Raw genomic sequence first — 19289 nt, 5'->3', positions numbered from 1 at the left:
CCGAATGCTCGCTCCCTGAGTACATCACGCTTCTCCGCCACGTATGTGTCCCCTCCCCACCTGCGGACAACCTCTCACGCTTTACGGCTCCATCACCGCTTGTCCCACGACGTGTGCCCTGATACGGGTCAGAACGGTGTCTTCTTACGGACTTCAGCGTCACCTGCTCTCTGCTTGACAATGGCCTTGCACTTGCCCCCGTGCCCCTCGTTTCACGAGCTATTTCCACCTTCCCCACTACGCTGCTGGAGAGCCACCGTGGGTCATTCCCTAGGTCTCAGAAACCCACCACGGGCTCTTTCTTACACGTGGTAGTCACTTCACAGGCACTATGTTGAAACAAAAAATAAAACGCCACGTGTCAGGAACACAGTAACACAAGAGCTGGTGGCTAATTTACATAGCGTCTTCATCTCAGGAAATCCAGTACGGCCATCAGGCAGACCAGCCCCAATGGGGTGTGAAGCTTCCTGCTTTTTTCCCTCCACCCCTCTGTACCACCAAAAATAAAGCCTCGCATTAAGGAAAACAAGTAAAGGTCGGGATGTACAAATCTACCACTGTTTAAAGCAATTTTGAGATGTCTGTATAGACAAGATTTGCTGTCGCTTAAAAACCAGACCTGCCCAGCCAGCTGAGGGTATCCCTCCACAGGGGAAAATGCCTCCAAGACTAAGAGCCTCAGCAAACCTGACTTCCTGGTACTTTTTGGTGGGGGGAGTGGGGAGGACGGTTTCAGGCCAGCGGGCCAGTTTAACTTTCTTTTTTCAACTAAATACTCTAGGATTACCTCCTAAGCATGAATCCTAAGCTTTGGAATCTTAAACTATGCCACGCCGACACAGACAGGGGTTGAGAAATTCTGGAGATTACACTAATGGCACATAACCATTTCTTCGGATTAACTTGCAGCCTCTGTTCTTCGGACAGTGGTACGACCACCACTGTCTACTGGGCGTGGCACCAAAGAGGACACTGAAACCGAACTCCTCCACTACTGTTCAAAAAAGATGACTCTCTAGGGGCGCCTGGGTGGCTCGGTCGGTTAAGCATCCGACTCCTGATGTCGGCTCAGGTCATGATCTCACGGTTCATGAATTCAAGCCCCACGTCAGGCTCTGCGCTAGCTTAGGATTCTCTCTCTCCCTCTCTCCGCCCTTCCCCCACTGGCTGCCCCCTCTCCCTCTAACATTTAAAAGAAACTTTTTAATAAAAAATTTTGAATAAATAAATAAGAAGATTCTCTTTAACACAAACAAAGCTTCATATAAAAGACAGGTTAATCAAAACAGTTGTCTCAAGGGCAGTAGTCGAAAAACCAGGACCAGCTTCTGACTACTCTGAGGAGGGGGGAGGGGACACACGACGACATGTTTCTTTGCTCAACAGCGCAGAGCAGGCTTGTGTGCAAGCGGAGGAACACTGGGTGAGAAGCGGCTCAGAAAACTGATCCGAGGAGCCACGGGTGGCACAGGAGCTGCAGGGCCAGCACCCTCCGGTTCCCTTCAGGGAGCGCGGCCTCCACAACCGCCCCCCCCCCCCCCCCCCCCCCACCAAGGGCAGAGGCTGGAGCTGGGTGGCCTGCCTGGGGGCTGGAGGCACAGGTGGGGCCAGATCCCGCAAGCAGGGCTGCAGGCGCAGTGTGAACTCCAAACGGGCTTCTTCCAAGGACAGCCCACGCCATGTCCCCACGAATGAGGCTCCGGAAGCAGCCTTGGTCGAGGCTGGTAGCCAGAAGCAGCACCCACCTCTCGGCGACCTTGTTCTCTGGTTTCCACTGGAAACACGGTTTTTATTCCCACAGGAGTTCCTGCCACTTAGGAAGTTCCACTTCTGTGTTCTACGCAGGAGCCTGACCACTTACAAACGTAACTCACTTTCTTCCTATACAAAGTCTCCAGACTCAGGCAACCTCCAGGGACAGCAAGAGTGGCCAACCTGAGAGAGAAGGGAGGATTTAGCTCCCCTCCTGATGTTGGTCCTCTGTTGCTAGAACACGGGCCTGCCCATCGGTCTGGCTGAGATGTTAGCAGTGAGGACCGAGTCGGCTGGGGGCCAACACACCAGGGTTCTCATGCTAACAGAAGAAAATACATCTGAAACATCCGATACAGACTTTATACTTTGTCAAATCCCCTCATTCAAACCTAGGAACACGTCTGCTGAACCTGTTCCCACCAGAATAACAAGAGGCCGCTCATCCATGAAGACTCCGTTGCTTCCTTTTTAAATGAATTGCTTTTTACGTTCATGTCCATGAAAACCGCGCTGTGAATCTTCAAATCTACTTAATTGCTTCATCTGTAACCCAAAGAACAACCCTCAGGCTCCCGTTCAAACCTCATTCCACCTTTCAGGTGGCTGTTCAAACAATTTCCACTGAAGAAATTCTTCTCTTTCAAAAAGCAGAAAAGGACTGAGGGGGGAAAATTGAAGGGCTGAAATGACTACTAACAACGCGACAAAGTTCCGTAAAGACTAATGAAAATAGCATGCTCAGCAAGGAAATTCGAACTAAAGCATGGGGAAGAGCACACTGAGTAAGCCAAAGATCAGTTAAGAAGAAAGTGCTTTAGTGACACGATTCTGTGGGACACTCTAATGATGGACACGTGTCATCATCCATCTGGTCAAACCACTGAACGTACGACACCAAGACCGAACCCTGGATGTAGACGATGGGCTTTGGATGATGCTGACACGTCACTGCAGGCTCACGGTTTGTAGCAAGGGGACCACTGCCGTGAGGGGTGTCCACACTAGGGGACAGGTGGGGACAGCAAGTAGACTGGAAACCTTTGCACTTTGGGCCCACTCTTGGCATGACCTTAAAAGTGCTCTAAAAAGTAAGGTCTATTCAAAAGTGAGGGCAGGGGAACCAGCCCTTCCTCCCTACTCTCCTCTGTGGTCTCTGGCATCAACCACCGTCAACCATGGCGACATGAGAAGCTCGCTCCCCTCCCCCACTGCCCTTTCTTCTTTGATAAACACATATGCTCCCAGTTTAACCACCATCTTTACTCAATGGCTTCCAAATCCCGATTTTCCCGTTATCTCTCTCCTAAGCTCCAAGCCTACATCTCCATATGGAGGGCTCACTAGAATTTCAAAACGATCACTTCCAGAACAGAACTCATGGCTCTCTGCCTTCTCTCTCTCTGCTCCTCTCGGCCCCTCAAAATAAATAAACTTTAAAAAACAAAAAACAGGGGCGCCTGGGTGGCGCAGTCGGTTAAGCGTCCGACTTCAGCCAGGTCACGATCTCGCGGTCCGTGGGTTCGAGCCCCGCGTCAGGCTCTGGGCTGATGGCTGGGAGCCTGGAGCCTGTTTCCGATTCTGTGTCTCCCTCTCTCTCTGCTCCTCCCCCGTTCATGCTCTGTCTCTCTCTGTCCCAAAAATAAATAAACGTTGGAAAAAAAAAAAAAAAAACAGAAGTCACAGGCTAATGCCACTGAGAGACTAAAATCATGAGAATACAGCCTGGAAAGGAGATAAAATTATCACTTGCCAAGGAAATGACCATATCAGTGGAAAACTCAAGAGAACCAGTTGAAATATCTATGTTTCTGGGGCGCCTGGATGGCTCAGTCAGTTAAGTGTCCAACTTCGGCTCAGGTCATAATCTCCAGGTCTGTGAGTTCAAGCCCTGCATCGGGCTCTGTGCTGACAGCTCAGAGCCTGGAGCCTGCTGTGGATTCTGTCTCCCTCTCTCTCTTCCCCTCTCCCACATGTGCGCACACACTCGCACGCTCTCTCTCTCTCTCAAAAATAAATAAACATTAAAAAAAGAAAAATCTGTTCCTAAAAACAATAAATCAGGGCACCTAGGTGGCTCAGTCAGTTAAGCGTCCGACTCTTGATAGTGACTCAGGTAGTGATCCTGCTGTCCTGAGATCATGAGTTCGAGCCCCACATTGGGCTCTGCACTGAGCAGAGCCTGTTTGAGATTCTCTCTCCCCCCTCTCTCTGCACCCCCCCAAATAATGAAGTTTAAAAAAATAAATTAGGGGCGCCTGGGTGGCTCAGTCAGTTTGGTGTCGGACTTCGGCTCAGGTCATGATCTCACACTTTATGAGTTCAAGCCCCGTGTCGGGCTCCGTGCTGACAGCTGGGAGCCTGCTTCAGATTCTATGTCTCCCTCTCTCTCTCTCTCTGCCCCTCCCCTGCTCACACTCTCCCCCTCAAAAATAAATAAACATTTAAAAAAATTTTAAATAAAAACAATAAAACAATTTTATAAGCTAGTCCAGGCGCCCCAAATAATTAGTTACATAATAAACGGAAAAGAGTACTTCAATGGCAACAGCAGAAAGACATTAGATATACATAAATAAATTTAATAGTAAGTGCACAAAAACTTAAGGAAGTGGAAGGAAAACTTGAACATGCCCTTGAACATTAACAGGTTTGATCCAAAGGCATACCATGTTCTTGGATAAAAAGATGCAACATGACAGAGGTCATTCTCCCCAAGGTAATCTATAAATTTAATGCAATCTCAACACACCAGCTGTTTTATTTTCTGTTGGTAGACTAGCAGATTCTAAAGATCCTAAGTTAAAACGAGCAAATAACAGCGGTACCTGGCTGGCTCAGAGTGTGGGGATCTTGATCTCAGGGTTGGGAGTTTGAGCCCCCACGACACTGGGGGTAGAGAGTCCTTAAAAATAAAATCTTAAAAAAAAAAAAAAAAAAAAGGACAGCCAGGAAAATTCTGAAAAGGAAGAAAAATGTGGGGGATAAGACTAATCCTGACACTAAAATATCATCTGCTGCGTAAGGAAAACCAGGAGAGGTACTGGCCTAAAAAGAGACAGACCAAGGGAACAGGAAAGTAAGACCAGTAAAGGCTGAAATCAGATGGAAACTCAGTATATGATAAAGGCAGCAAGATAAAGATCACCTTTTTAATAAATGGTGTTGAGACGATACAGCCTTTAGGGGAGAAAGATACAACTGCATTTATACCTTAACCATACGTGAGGATCAACTCCAAATCTCCGGAGATTAACTCTAACACAAAACAGATAACATGGGCAAACTCCTTTATCATCTTGGAATGGGGACGTCCTTCTTAAGCAGGACTCCAAGTTCAGACGCCACCAAAGAACAGAAATGAACACCTTTGCATAAAAACCTCTTCCTCACAGCAAGACGAAACAAAAACATCAAGCAAACCAAAAAGTCAGAAGCAAAGTCACAAGAGAAACGGCAAATCGGGAGATAACATTTGCAACCTGTGGGAACTAGTTCCTCTAACTGACCTTCTAGAAGCTGAAAAGACCAAGGGCCCACTAGATAAACCACCAGATGATGAGAAAAGCTAATGAGAACCTGAGAAGCTCCTTCTGACCCATCGGGCTGAAGAAGGCCAGCATCCGCTCTAAACGAGGCGTGGGGTCCAGCAGTCTCCAGCGTGGCTGGTGGGAGGCAAAAATAAAAAAAACATCTACCAACATTTCAAATTCATTTTCAACATTCAAATTCATGTGGCCCAGGAATACCTCTTCTGAAAACCCCTCTCTCAGATACATTTGCAAATAAGTGGCATATTCCCAAGGCTACTCACTGCAACATAGTATCAGAGGATCAGAACAACACAAGCGCCCACCAGCAAGCTGTCTGCGGAACAAAGTGGCGCATCCACACAACAGAGTATCAGGCAGCTGCTTAAAGAAAGTGAGAAGACACCGGTCAGAGCGGCTAAAAGGAACAAGTCAGGAAACAACAGATACTAGCGTGGCTGTGGAGAAACGGGAACCCTCTTGCACCGTTGGTGGGAATGCAAACTGGTGCAGCCTCTCTGGAAAACAGTGTGGAGGTTCCTCAAAAAATTAAAAACAGAATTACCCCACGACCCAGCAATAGCACTACTAGGAATTTACCCAAAGGATACAGGAGTGCTGATACACAGGGACACACGTACCCTAGTGTTTATGGCAGCACTTTCAACAATAGCCAAATTATGGGAAGAGCCTAAATGTCCATCAACTGATGAATGGGTAAAGAAGATGTGATTTATAGATACAATGGAATACTACTTGGCAACGAGAAAACGAAATCCTGCCATTTGCAGCAACCTGGATGGAACTGGAAGGTATCATGCTGAGCGAAATAAGTCAGAGAAGGACAGATACCTTATGTGTTCACTCATATGCAGAACTTGAGAAACTTAATGGAAGAACATGGGGGAGGGGGAGGGGAAAATAGTTACAAACAGAGAGAGAGGGAGGCAAACTATAAGAGACTCTTAAATACAGAGAACTGAGGGTTGATGGGGGAGTGGGGGAGAGGGGAAAGTGGGTGATGGGCATTGAGAAGGGGACTTGTTGGGATGAGCACTGAGTGTTGTATGTAAGCAAAGAACCACAGGAATCTACCCCGAAACCCAAGAGCACACTTTACACACTGTATGTTAGCCAATTTGACAATAAATTATACTAAACACAAAGAAAGAAAGAAAGAAAGAAAGAAAGAAAGAAAGAAAGAAAGAAAGAAAGAAAGAAAGAAAGGGAAAGAAAGAAAAAGAAAAAAAAAATCACAACTGAGGCCATGATTAGCAGGGACAAGTTGGGGGGGGCGGGTAAAAAAAAAAAAAAAAGTAAGAGCTTTAGGTACCAATAGGTAAGGATTACCAGGAAATTAAATGAAAAAGACAAAGTGTAAGAGAAAGCATCAGTAAGAATTTACATACATACTTTTTTTTCTAGTAACCTCTACCTCCAATGTGGGACTCAAACTCAACCCCAAGACAGTCTCACGCACACTACCGACTGAGGCAGCCAGGCGCCCCTGCGTTTCTTATTATAATTGCATAAACAAACATTGTAGGGACAGACAAGAAGCTCACTTCCAAGAAGCAGGATGGGCAAGAGAATAGGCTCCTGTCTGTTCACACGAGCGCAATAAACAACCTTTCTGCAAAGGAAGGGAGGGAATGCAGCAGGGACACTTCCCTACACGAACAAAAGCACCCACAGCCCAGGCGTGTTCCCGTTTCCAATAAAGGAGGCCCAAAGGGGGTGAGCTCAAGAACTGAGCAAGAAGCTTCCATCGACAGTAATTCTCAGTCGTGCTACATCACCACCATGCCCGCTTCCTCCCAAACTCCTTCCCGACCCTACAACTCCCGGAGGCTGCTGCCTCCCGCCCTGGGATTCCAGACGGAACCGTGGGCACCAGTCCAGCCTCCAACCAGACGACTGGGGTCCTGTGAGTGAGACCAGAGTCCATGCAGGCTCCACTCTTCCCATCCCTGTGCCTGCGGGCAGGTCCCTCCCGGGGTAGCTGGCGTAAAAAGATACAAGCCTAGCCCACTGCTGACTCCAGGTGCTCCAAAAATGCTCCTCCTCCCCCCAAAAGAGCCACAAGCCGGGCCTGAGGAATTAACTAGAGAGGAGAGTTTCCAGCTACTGACGGGAGAAAGCAAGCTAGCTGCTGCTGAGGTGAAGGGGAGCGGGGGGGGGGGGGGGGGGGGGGGGGCGGGCATTACTGTTGGTGAGGAGCCGGCTTCCAGAGGGCAGCACCTGGCCTAACCGGGTCTGGCTCTGAGGTCTGACCACTACTAGCCATCAGTGACGGCCAAGCTAAGGAAGCACAGGCTTCAGGATCCAGCACTTGAGGGCCGTCTGGCACCCTGGCCAGGCCCCAGCAGCGTGCCTGCTTGTCACCACTCGGTGCACTTGAACCTCCAGCACGCTGGACTGCGTGAAGACCACTTTTTTGACTCCACCTGCTCCTCTCCCCCTGGCAGGGGTGGGCATTCTGCAGATCCAGGAGGACGCTGCCGTGCAGATACATTCAGCCTGGGTTCCCGTGGGATAGAGACCCACAAGGCCTTCAGCCGCCTCTGGGTTAGCCGGCCGGCCCAGATGGACCAATGACTTCCGGGAAGACTCCCCCCTCTGGCCCCCTGTACCTACTTATGCGGCAAAAAAGATGAACCAATGCATGGTTAAGGCTGGTGGTTTCATACGAGTATGTCTCCCAGGGCCCAGCACCAGAAACGAGGGTGACGGATGACAGAGTCAGAAGGTTGTCTGTGGAAAATTTTTCCATTCGTCGGACGGGTAAATTTTCAAAGAGAAGATCTGATTCTCCCCAGTCTTATCAAAATGGAAACTCTCTGTTAGGAAACTACTTGGTGATACAACACGTAATAAATAGACTGTCTCTGTTCCCCTTCCGTGTTAATTGTGAGACATTTAGGAGAATTCCCACACTTACAGGTTTTAAACCTACAGCCCTCAACTAGCAAGCCTGTGCTGAACCTGCATACTCGGTCAGCCCAATAAATCAGACGCATCTCATCCGGATGAGGTCTGGCCGTTCCAGACTTTACAGATGAAATGACACACAAAACTGCCAGCTAAGCAACAAAACAGCCCCAGGAAACACATTTTCGGGTGAACATACTCATCTACAAGTCATGATTAACTGATGGAGCACAAACACAACCTCAAGGCAATTTTTAAATGCATTCCAATCACTGTTGTGTATGATTTCGGAATAATTCTCTGTTTTATCATTCAAAAAAATCAACCATGATGGCCACTCTGATGACTAAAATAGACTTCTCAGATACACTTCATCCACGGTTCCTGAAAACGCTTCAGAGCCCTAAGGGGAAATAAGTATCTTGTTGTTAACGAAGGTGACTCTTAGACCTCACCCGAGGGCACAGGCTGGTTGCCAGCAGGACCGACTGTGTGACCAGAGGGCTGGGGCTTTAGGGTCCCCATTCTTCGTCACCTGCAGGGAGACGGGTGAAGGTTGAATCAGCCAATGGCCAATGATTCATCAATCATGACCATGTAATGGAGCTTCCATAAAAACCCCAGAGGACAGTTTCTTGGTCCTTTTCAGGGAGCTTCCACACTCGGGGCATCAGGGCCGCGGAGCCACACCCCAAGTTCCATACCCCAGGCTCCCCCTTCGCTGGGACCTCGCCCTACACACCTCTTCATCTGGCTGTTGATGCCTATCCTTTATCATGTCCCTTAATAAGCTAGTGAACCTAGGGAACTGTTCCCCTGAGCTCTGAGCCGCTCTAGCAAATTAACCGAGAACCTACAACCTACAAAGGGGACGTTTGGAACCCCCAGGCTGAAATGGGTGGATGAGAAGCTCAGGTGACAGCCTAGGGCTTTCCAATGGCCTCTGATGTGGAAGGATCAGTCTTGTAGGACCAAGCCCTTAACCTGTGAGATGTGATGCTGTCTCCTGGTGGACAATGTCAGAACTGAGCTGAATTCCCAGACACCCCTGCTGGTGTCCGAAAATTGCCTGGTATGTGGGACCAGGAACCTGAAAAACTGGTAAAATCCAAAACCAGAAAAACAAGACTGGGGGAAGCTTCAAAATTTAAAAAACAAAAAAAACTTGTATTACAATGGAAACTTAGAACTGATGACTGAATTTCTGTTTTTTTTTTAAAGTAGGCTTCATGCCCAGTGTGGAGCCCAGAGCAGGGCTTGAACTCATGACCCTGAGATCAAGACCTGACCTGAGATCGAGAGTTGGACACTTAACTGAATGAGCCACCCAGGCACCCTTGATGACTGACATCTTAAACTTCCCGAAATTACCAATCATGAAACAAATGTTTTCATTCAACCATCCTAGAAGAAAGACTGAACTATCTTTCCATGCTTTTACAGTAAAGCATGTTCCAAGATTACTGTCCTGTCATGTGAAGAGATCTTCAATCAGCTAGAGGAGGCAACCCAAAACAAGGTGGGGGGGGGGGGGGGATACTATATAGTCTTTGCAAGAATAGAAAGGATTGTATGACTTTTCTGTGTTTTGACTTGTTTGTGGGTTTTTTTTAACTTACAAGCTGTTGTGACGTCTTTTTCATTCTAAGTAAATTTTCATTTTGACACCCAATTTTGCATCTTTTCCTTAAAGAGGGCATTCTAAATTGTAAGGGTTTCAGGCCCCAAGGACACCAGCCTCTCCAGCTCACCAAGATGCCCCCACCAGGGAAGTCCAGGGCTTTCTCCTCTTCCCGTCTTCAGTCTTCCTGGGCCTTGGAAGGTTTGCCTTTGAGAAAAGGGAGGGAGGGGGTGGCCTCCACTCCAGACCACCCCCCCCCCTTACCTTATCTCCTGCCACACCACCACCCTTCCCAAGCCTTTCCACCTTACAGACCTTCCTGAATCTGTGTAAAAATACGCCAAAAAACAGTACAGGGATGAGTCACAGAGGACCCAAATTTCTCAACAAATAAACTCTGCAAAATGGACCGTCTCCCACCAACCCCTCCCAAAAAGGGCATTTGCTTCTTAAAGATTTTCCAAAATGTGGGCCTAAGGTTAAGGAGGTAACTGTCCTCTAAATAAATTTTAAGAGCCAATGAAGACAGCATAACCAGACCATGGTACTTTTACCCGGCATAACCTTATCCCATGATCAAAATTTATATGTTTTTCTCCCTCTTGTGATGTGAAATGTCTACACCCTACTCTAAATTTTTAAAACCACACTGCTACCCGTATTTCTCTTGTTGTCAAGTCAGAAATAAAAAGATACCCCCCCTTTGTGAGAAGAAAAGGTAGAATCTTTACTACCCCCCCACCCACTTCTCAGATTCTGTCCAGATTTATGATTGATAGTATTGTTACTGAATAACTGGGGTTTTTTTTCCACTACGTATTTTCCCTTGCAAGAATTACTTACATTTGAATTTTTATCTGTGACCGAATTTATCATTTAGACTTACATTTACATTTAAATGACTTCAATTCAACATCAGTTATTTTGTATCACAACTTTTCCCTTCCAGAGTTATTCCCATTAATCTTTTAGCGGATTGGAATACACCTCTGAACAAGTTTTATTCACAAAAAAATCCACCGATGTTCTATCGGTGACACGTCACGGCTCACTGAAGTCCAAAGGCAGGGCAAACTCCCACCGAAGGCAAACTGCTGGATCCGGCCTCTCTGCCTTCAGAGAACCTCTTTCTGTTGCCCTCACAAATTAACAACACTCAGCGTGATTATTTCATCCTTGGTTACAGCCCGGCTCACAACCTCCAAAGTCTACACCTTGTATCCGCCCGCGGTCTTCTGGCAATGTCGCAGGAGAGCCTGAAACCATCCTGCGTTTTCCTTCTTTGTAAGGGTCCTTCCCTCTGCCCCTTCTGTTTGTAGGTTACTCCAGTCTTGATATTTAAAAATTCCACCAGCAAACCACTTGCCCTTTCCCCCCTTTTATCTAATGCAGAATGATGAGCCTTTTCAACACAAATGCAGCTGGTATTCTTTTCCGGCTCAAAGGGACTTTTTCCCATGGTCTGACTACTGTTTCCATGATATGTTTTCAGCAGCTTCTTCAGGAACAACACTTACCTACATCACAGCACCAATTAACTTTCTACGTTGTAAATGCTGCTCTCGGTGGATCCTAACGGGAGTTTTAAAGTTCTGCGAATGCATTTGGTACCATTACAAGTTTCTTCTCTTAGCTTGTGCATTTGGCTTTACCTGCCTCCCAACCAGCTAGCTCTCAGTTCCGGTGGCTGCCTTATCTCACCTGTCAGTCACTTAGGTCAGTCTTTCCCGAGTTTTATTAGAAACAGCACAAAGCAGATTCAACTTGAAATTTACTCCTAGTTTATACAATTAACCTTCCTCAAAATCATACTTTCCTCTGCCTCAGAAAGTATATTCCTCGCCCCCACCCCCACCCCATTTTATTCTGGCAACAGATTGTTGTATGGGGTTTGCTCTGTGTGTGTTTTTTTAATTTATTATTAAACAATGATATCTAGGCCCAATTTCCCCCCAGAACAGAATGACTGGCTCTCCGTAGGACGCTGTTGAGTTTGGTGTGTTTGTTCAGCTCTAAGTAAGCTTGTCGGGGGAGGGCTGACCATTCACACTGGGAACTTCAAGCCTGCAAGTCTGCTTCTCTGTGAAGCAACCGGGTTTGGTTCTGGGATCTCATTTCTGTGTAAGATTCTCCGTCTGGCGTGGCTTCTGCTCCAGACAGATGGAGTGCTGCCCACTGCACCAGGGAGGATGGCTGCAGAGCCAGGGAGGAGCCCAGGAGGAGCGCTGCGGGATCTGGGCACATGGAGGCCGCACGTGTCCTCGGCCGCCCCGGGTCCCTGGTCCCAGACACTGGTGCTGCGGAGGGGCAAACCCAGCCCCCCACTTCCTCTGCCCGCTGCACGTCACCAGGCCTCCCTGCCGCCCCCCTCCCCACCCCCGCCACTCCCCCAAGTCGGCAGAGCCCACAGCACGGCCTCGCACACTGCTTGAGACCCTGCCCTCGACCCTGCCCTCAGGAGTCAGTGATGAGTCAGCCCCAGTCCCATTCACCCTGTTCAGTGTTCCCAGATTCCTTCTGCTCAGTCCCCTGCAGTTGGGACTGTGACTGGAGGGGGGAGGGCTGGGGCGGCCGCATCGCCCCTACAGGTCTCCCGGGATCACGTTTCAGGTTCTATTTCAGAATTCTGGTTCTTCTGTGGTCAGCCATTCTTCCTATAAAAATGTGGCACTAAGTCTCCTCCCTCATGCTGTGGAGTTTGGGTTTTTTTTTTTCCATTTGCCTGGAGGTTCTTGTGGTCTGCGCATATTTAAAGAGGAGCTGTGGCTGGTTGTGTGGCTTCCTCTAGTGTTGCAGAAGGTTCCTTTTCTCACTAGATCCCTTCCTGAATGGGAAGGGCCCTTTTGTGCTGGTTCCCACGAGCAAGCCTGTCCACTGACAGGCTTCACTCCAGGAGGAAAGGCTGAGGAAATCACCTCCGTAAGACAGAGGACATAAGAAAGCTTTCCTTGGGGTGCAGACACACACCCAGGGAGCCCCAATCCTCCCCAGGCAGAGAACACAATCTCCGTAAAGAAATATTCACCTAAAATGCTATCAACTGCCTGCCTGAAAACAAGGGATGGGGCGTCTGGGTGGCTCAGTCAGTTGAGCATCCAACTCTTGATTTTGGCTCAGGTCACGATCCCAGGGTCGTGACATCGAGCCCCGCATCAGGTCCCATGCTGGCCATGGAGCCTGCTTGAGATTTTCTCCCCCCCCCCCCCCCAGCCCCTCCCCACTCACTCATGTGCGCTCTCTCTAAAAAACAAACAAACAAACAAACAAACAAACAAACAAGAAGGGAAAGGAGGACTGGGGGAGAGAACACTCAGGCCGGCAGCAACGACTTGGAACTCCCCAAGTCTATATAGCACGCGTCCACACTCGCCCACCCTCTGAGCTGCACCCCCAAGCAGAGCCCACCCCGCTGACTCTACACCCTGATTCTGCTTTATTTGCTGACAGGCTTCCAATTTCCATTTCTGCCCTAAGTCCATCTAACTCTCTTCTATTGACGGTGGCTTCCCAGAGTCCGCTGGCATTTCTCATGGCTTCCTGTCCTGTCGTGTGCTGGGAGGGGAACTGGGGGACTCGGGAGACCTTGTTCTCCTACATCCACTACTGGGCTCCCTCCTGGCAAAGCCTCACCAAACCCAAGAAACAGATCCTTCAGGCTTCTCTTAACAGATTTCAGGATGGCTGCCTGGGAAATCTGATTTCTTGAACCCGTAGACCAGTCTTTAGAGAGTAAAAATTGTCTGCAGACAACATGGTTCTGCTTTCGATGCAACCGTGCAGGACTATAAAGTCGGGGCTTGCGACACAAGGATTCAATTCAGACCTTCTACAAATAATAAGGCTAAAAATCAACTTCAACTTTCCCAGCGGGAAGAAAACACATACACATTAAAAACCTTGAACACAACTCTCAAGCCTCAGATTCAACCACGTGACAGGTGAGCACTCTCTCCAGCCACTCCCAACATGAAAACGGATCCCAGTGTCAGTGCCACGAGAAAAGTATAGGCTCTTTATCCTGAATCATGCTACAACATGGATGAACCAACCAAGCGAAAGAAGCCAGACACACAAAGACACATACCATACGACTCCATTTACCTGGGTTGTTCAGAACAGGCACATCCATAGACACATGGATTCCTGGTGGCCAGTGCAGGGAGAACACCTGCTAATGGGGACAGGATTTCCTTCCGAGGTGATAAAAATGTTCTAAGGGCGCCTGGCTGGTTCTGTCGGCAGAGCTTGCAACTCCTGATCATTGAGTTGGGAGTTCGAGCCCTGTGCTGGGTGTAGAGATTACTTAAAAATAAAATCTTTAAAGGGGCACCATGTTGGGTGGCTCAGTTGGTTGAGTGTCCCCCTCGATTTCGGCTCAGGTCATGAGCCCAGGGTCATGAAGCTTGCTTAAGATTCTCTCTCTCAAAAAAAAAAAAAAAAAAAAAAGATTCTCCTGCTTCTGCCCCTCTGCCCCACTCCCTCCCTCCCCCAAATAAGTAAATAAGATCTTTTTTTAAAATGTTCTAAAATCAGGGGGTGGTGGCTGCACAACCTTGTGAATATACGAAATCCCACTGAAATGCATGCTTTAAAAGGGTTGACTACTACGTTATGTGAACTACAGCTCAATTTTTAACAAAAGAATAAGTACTTTATCACCAAATAGGTCCCAAGGTTCGTAATCCCTGACTCCCATAATACCTTGGTTAGATCAAACATTACTTCAAGAATATAAGGGCCTCTGATACCATGCACAGCAGCAAGCCAAATCATTTTTTTTTTTCAGCGTTTATTTATTTTTGGGACAGAGAGAGACAGAGCATGAATGGGGGAGGGGCAGAGAGAGAGGGAGACACAGAATCGGAAACAGGCTCCAGGCTCCGAGCCATCAGCCCAGAGCCTGACGCGGGGCTCGAACTCACGGACCGCGAGATCGTGACCTGGCTGAAGTCGGACGCTTAACCGACTGCGCCACCCAGGCGCCCCAAGCCAAATCATTTATAAATCTAAGAAGCTACCAGACTATTCTTAAGTTAAAAAAAAAAAAAAAAAAAAAAAAAGGAAAAGACGGTTTGAGTAAAAATGAGGCAGGACAGAGGTACAGGAGCAGTGTGGGAAGTTTGTTGAATGGTTACAAAAATGTTCCTTTCAGTGGGAGGCAGAGAGGAGTAATTTGTGAGAACCCAGAAGACTGAGCCCACCTAGTGTAAAGGATTCTTCAAAATATCGTTCACGCCGGCCCAGATACAGCAGTGATCTGAGAAAGAGAACAAGGTTTTTTTTAAATGTGTTCAGTGGTCCTCATTTATTACATCCACTAACTTGTCACTGGTTTGCTTTTTCCTATAAAGTTTCAACAGCCTTAGGGCACTGAACAGCATTTTTGTGCTGAATAATAAATCTGTTTATTGCGGATGCCCAGAACCACAGAGATGTAAAGAGACCATCTAAAAATAGAGTATGGCATTTCAAGGAAACCTGTTCACAAAATCAAATCTAAAAAGAGCAACTCAGAAAACTACCACAGGACTGCATAATTTCTTCACAGGCAGCCCTGGTCTCAAATAGCCCCCAAACAGGATGTCTGGCTACAATTAGAAGAAATCGGAGAAATCTGACCTCCTTAACATAAAAAAAAAAAAAAAAAAAGGAAAAAGAAAAAGGAAAAATAAAAAAAGAAAAACAAAATACTTGAGACACACAAGTATGTGAAAATCACTGGTCTTATGATAATTACACTTATCACAAAAGCTATTTTGAAACATATAATCCACCTTCAGCGACAGGGTGATGATATGTACTTGGTCCTCGTAAGACAGAGCTGATCAAAGACACAAAACTTTTAGAGTAATTACATCGAGGCAGACCTGCCAATTTGAGATTTAATTTGACTGAACTGCTGATTCCACACTTACTTGCTCTCTGGTCAAGGTGCTGCCCAACAGACCTAAGGAGAGCGAGTTCCACTCCCTTCTGCAGACCGCTGCCACCCCTGCGCCAGCTGGAACCGTGTCCTGACCACCGAGCCCCTGCCCTGTGTCACGCCAGGGGGGTCGGGTGTCTGGGTTCACGAGGCTACTCTTTCTGCCTCCCCCTGAAAACAAGACTCAGCCTCGCAGATACTCTCTGGTTACACGGCTGTACATGTAATATGATTAAGAAGGAAAACCTAAAACACCTACTCAACTAGCCACAAACAAAGTGAGTACTTCAGGGTGGAATCTGAATCAGCCGTCTGAAAGGGAGACTCCTAGATCCTGTCGCTGTTTCTTGAATACTTTTATGGAGTGTCACTTTTTTTCCCACCCTGCCCTTTTCCTTTACTGAATTTTCATACAATGAGTTCGCTATGACCATCACCGGATATACTAACAACAACAAAAAAGTTACAGCTGGATCCTGTATTAGTCTCAGCTGCGGCCAAAGTTAAAAATGTTTAAAGCCTAAAAAAAAAAAAAGTTTAAAGCCTATAGGAAAGGGGGAGAAGGGGGAAGAGAAAAAGGGGGCAGGAGAAGGGGGGAGAAGAAGGGTGGGGAGGAGGGGGGACTCATTCCTAAGAGATTTCAGGTTTGTTCTTCATCCGAGAACCTGGCAGCAAAAGCTTCTCTTTTGTAATATGTAAATAAAGTTTGTCTTACTAAATTTTCCAATTCTGAAGCTCGTTTCTTTATAAAGCCATGGCCACATATTAAAATAAAATTCTTAATCACCTCCATATGAGGGCAGGTCTAACAAACCACTGTGTATGTTTGTCCAAGTTCACCCACGCACATATTCCATTGACATCTGAGCCGCTTAGTAACTCCTTTCGGTTACCAATCTAATCCACATTTACCAAAGAACAAGAAAAATGAATGTGACTTTGACCTTGAATCAAATAGATGACTTTAACGTATTGAGAAAAATGACATTAAAGAAACCAAAACACTTCTCTCTCCTGTTTATACATGTAACCTGGATTATAGGATGCAAATGATACTAGGAAACCGTTGCAGGCACTCCAGAAGTCACCATCACCCCCCAAAAAAATTGTTTTAAAGACTGAGAAAACGTGAGGCGCCTGGATGGTTCAGTCTGTTGAGCATCAGACCCTTGATTTCGGCTCACGTCTTGATCTCAGGACTGTGGGATCGAGCCCCATAATGGGCACCATGCTGAGCCTGGAGCCTGCTTGGCATTCATTCTCTCTCTTGCCCTTTCCTCTGCCCCTCTCCCCTGTTGACAGTCACTCACTCGCTTTCTCTCTCCAAAAAAAACATTGAGAAGACATAAGTAAATGCAAGGTATGAACCCTGATCAGAGCCTAGATAGGTAAGAAAAATAGATATGAAACACTTTGGGAAAGCAGAATTTGGACTGTATGTGTAAGGATATCACAGAATTACTGTTGATTCTCTGCAGTGTGGCAGGGGTGTGGAGAGTGTCCTCAGGAGATCAATGCCGAAGTATTTAGGGATTAATCGTTATGATGTATGTAACTTACTTTCAAGTGATCCACCCCTCCCTGGCCCCCCTCCCCAAAAAACCCTGTAATTTGTATTAGAGATAAAGCAAATGCAGCAAAATTTTAGCAACTGGTGAATTAAGGTGACAGCTATATGGGTATTCATTCAACTTTTCTGTAGACTTGAAATTTTTCAAAATGCAAAGCTGGGTGAGGGAAGATACAATCATCGCATTGCCGGTTATCTGCTATTCCTAAACCGGAATACAGCAGCTCTTTCACTCTGCTGAGTACATAATTGCGGGCAGGGGGCCTCCTATGTCGATGACCACGTTTCAAATGCCTGACTGTTTGGGATTTTTGACAGATTCTTCACTAAAGAATTTCACTTGGGTTTTTTTCATGTCCGTTTCACATACAAGAAGGAAGACTGAAGCTTAAGGAGATTATACACACAGACTCGAGGCTAGAAGTATTGGAGCTGCATGTATTTACTTAAAAAATATGTCAACAACAATCAGTTCTACTGGTTAAACAAACTTCTGTATGTGTACACAAAGCAGAGACACAAATTCTCAGAACCAACCATTAACATCACACACAGCTGGCTATTTTCTGCCCTGAAATATCCTCCAGCGGCTGAGCTGACATAGCAAACGGGCAGAAATTCTGCAATGTTAATTCCCTTAATTAATTAGACCACAAGGGGGAGGGGGCCCTCCAGTCCCACAGGACGGAGATTATCTGGGGAGCAATGACTGCATGATTCACCCCAACAAAGTCAGCCGCAAAGAAGCGAGGCTGAGAACAAGGGAGGCTGCCCAGCACAGAAAGGTCCCAGGCTTCCAGATTCCACTAAGTGGAGAATAACGTACTCTGGGTGGAGGGAGGGAGGGATGGACATTAGCAGAAAAAGCTTCAGTGAAACATGCAGCAACAGCCTTCTAAAATTAAACGTTTATAGTAAAAGCCAGACTCCCTTCTCCAGCATTGGGGGAAGATGTTCAGGTTAGTATTACCACCCAGGCTTGGCCATTAATCTCTTGAACCAGTGAAAGTTGAAACAGCCTTGACTGTCATTAACAACTTTTTAAGGAAATGACTCCCCTGTCAAATCTGTTCCTCAAATTCCCAGATAAAACCGTGGAAGCCAAGCTCATGTGATTAGAGAACTCCGATGATGGTCTCCCCAAGAGGACATGCCAGCCACGGGCTCGGCTACGGGCAGGCCTGCACCATGCCTGCAGGTGGCTGGAGGGACCGGGGCGGTCGGCTTTGGCCTCTCCCTCAAGAGTGAGACTGGGTCTCACCCAGCCCCAAACCTTCACAGATAAAACGCAAGAGGGAGATAAAGTTGCTAACGCGAAAGCAGCCTTGAACACCCCTGAAAGAGACAGTCGCTATCATCTTGACATGCAGGACAGTCTGCTCTTGGCCAGGATCTTAATACCTGATGGGAAGACAAAGCGAGAAGGCCCCAGGCTCCTCCTCAGTAGAGGAAAAAGGGTGGAGGCAGCACGGGAGGCAGAGGAGACTTCAATCCTGAAGCCAAATGTCTAAGCAGCAGAACCCAGGGGAAATAGCTCAGCTTATGTTCTTTCCAGATTACTAAAAAAAAAAAAAAAAATTAGTCATGTTCTTCATGTCCAGACAAATGACTGGGCATCTGTGAGGCAGAAGCAGCGCGGGGGTGCCGCACGAGCGTGGGACACGCACTGGACCGCGCTCCTCGCCACGAGAAGGCCCACAGAGAGGAAGCGCTAAAGCCCTCGGAGACCAAGGCGACCACAGGAAGGAGGGAAGAAGGCATCTGACTTTCTTCCGTAAAAATAAAAAATGCCACAGTAACCATCTGACTAGCGTACAGCTTAGCCACTGTTTCAAATGAAAAAGCAAATTTGGAGACATGTTACTTTGGGGACCCACGAGACGCTCTGCGACCCCCAAGAGCAGGCCACACTTGAGAAGAACGCTTATCCAGTATGAAGATCCCTTCCGCACCGGCCGT

At 47.3% G+C, this 19289-nt stretch overlaps 1 protein-coding gene across 3 annotated transcripts in view; it reads right to left on the bottom strand.

Moving 5' to 3' along the window:
* The window catches only part of CYTH3 (cytohesin 3), a 109640-nt gene that overhangs the window by 67805 nt on the left and 22546 nt on the right, over positions 1–19289 (bottom strand). Inside the window, exon 1 of one of the 3 annotated variants that reach the window (XM_086691874.1) lies at positions 12330–12553. The exons of the other annotated variants lie outside the window; for them this stretch is intronic. Coding sequence (XP_086548000.1) covers positions 12330–12414 — 85 coding nt within the window. The 5' untranslated portion in view covers positions 12415–12553. Of the gene's footprint in view, positions 1–12329; positions 12554–19289 lie in introns of those variants that run through there. 3 annotated transcript variants of the gene reach the window in all.

This window comes from Puma concolor, chromosome E3, assembly GCF_028749965.1.
Source record: "Puma concolor isolate L17-30 chromosome E3, mPumCon1.1.hap2, whole genome shotgun sequence".
Taxonomy (NCBI): Eukaryota; Metazoa; Chordata; class Mammalia; order Carnivora; family Felidae; genus Puma; species Puma concolor.
Note: the sequence above shows the minus strand (reverse complement) of the source record. Positions and strands in the feature narration are given on the sequence as shown.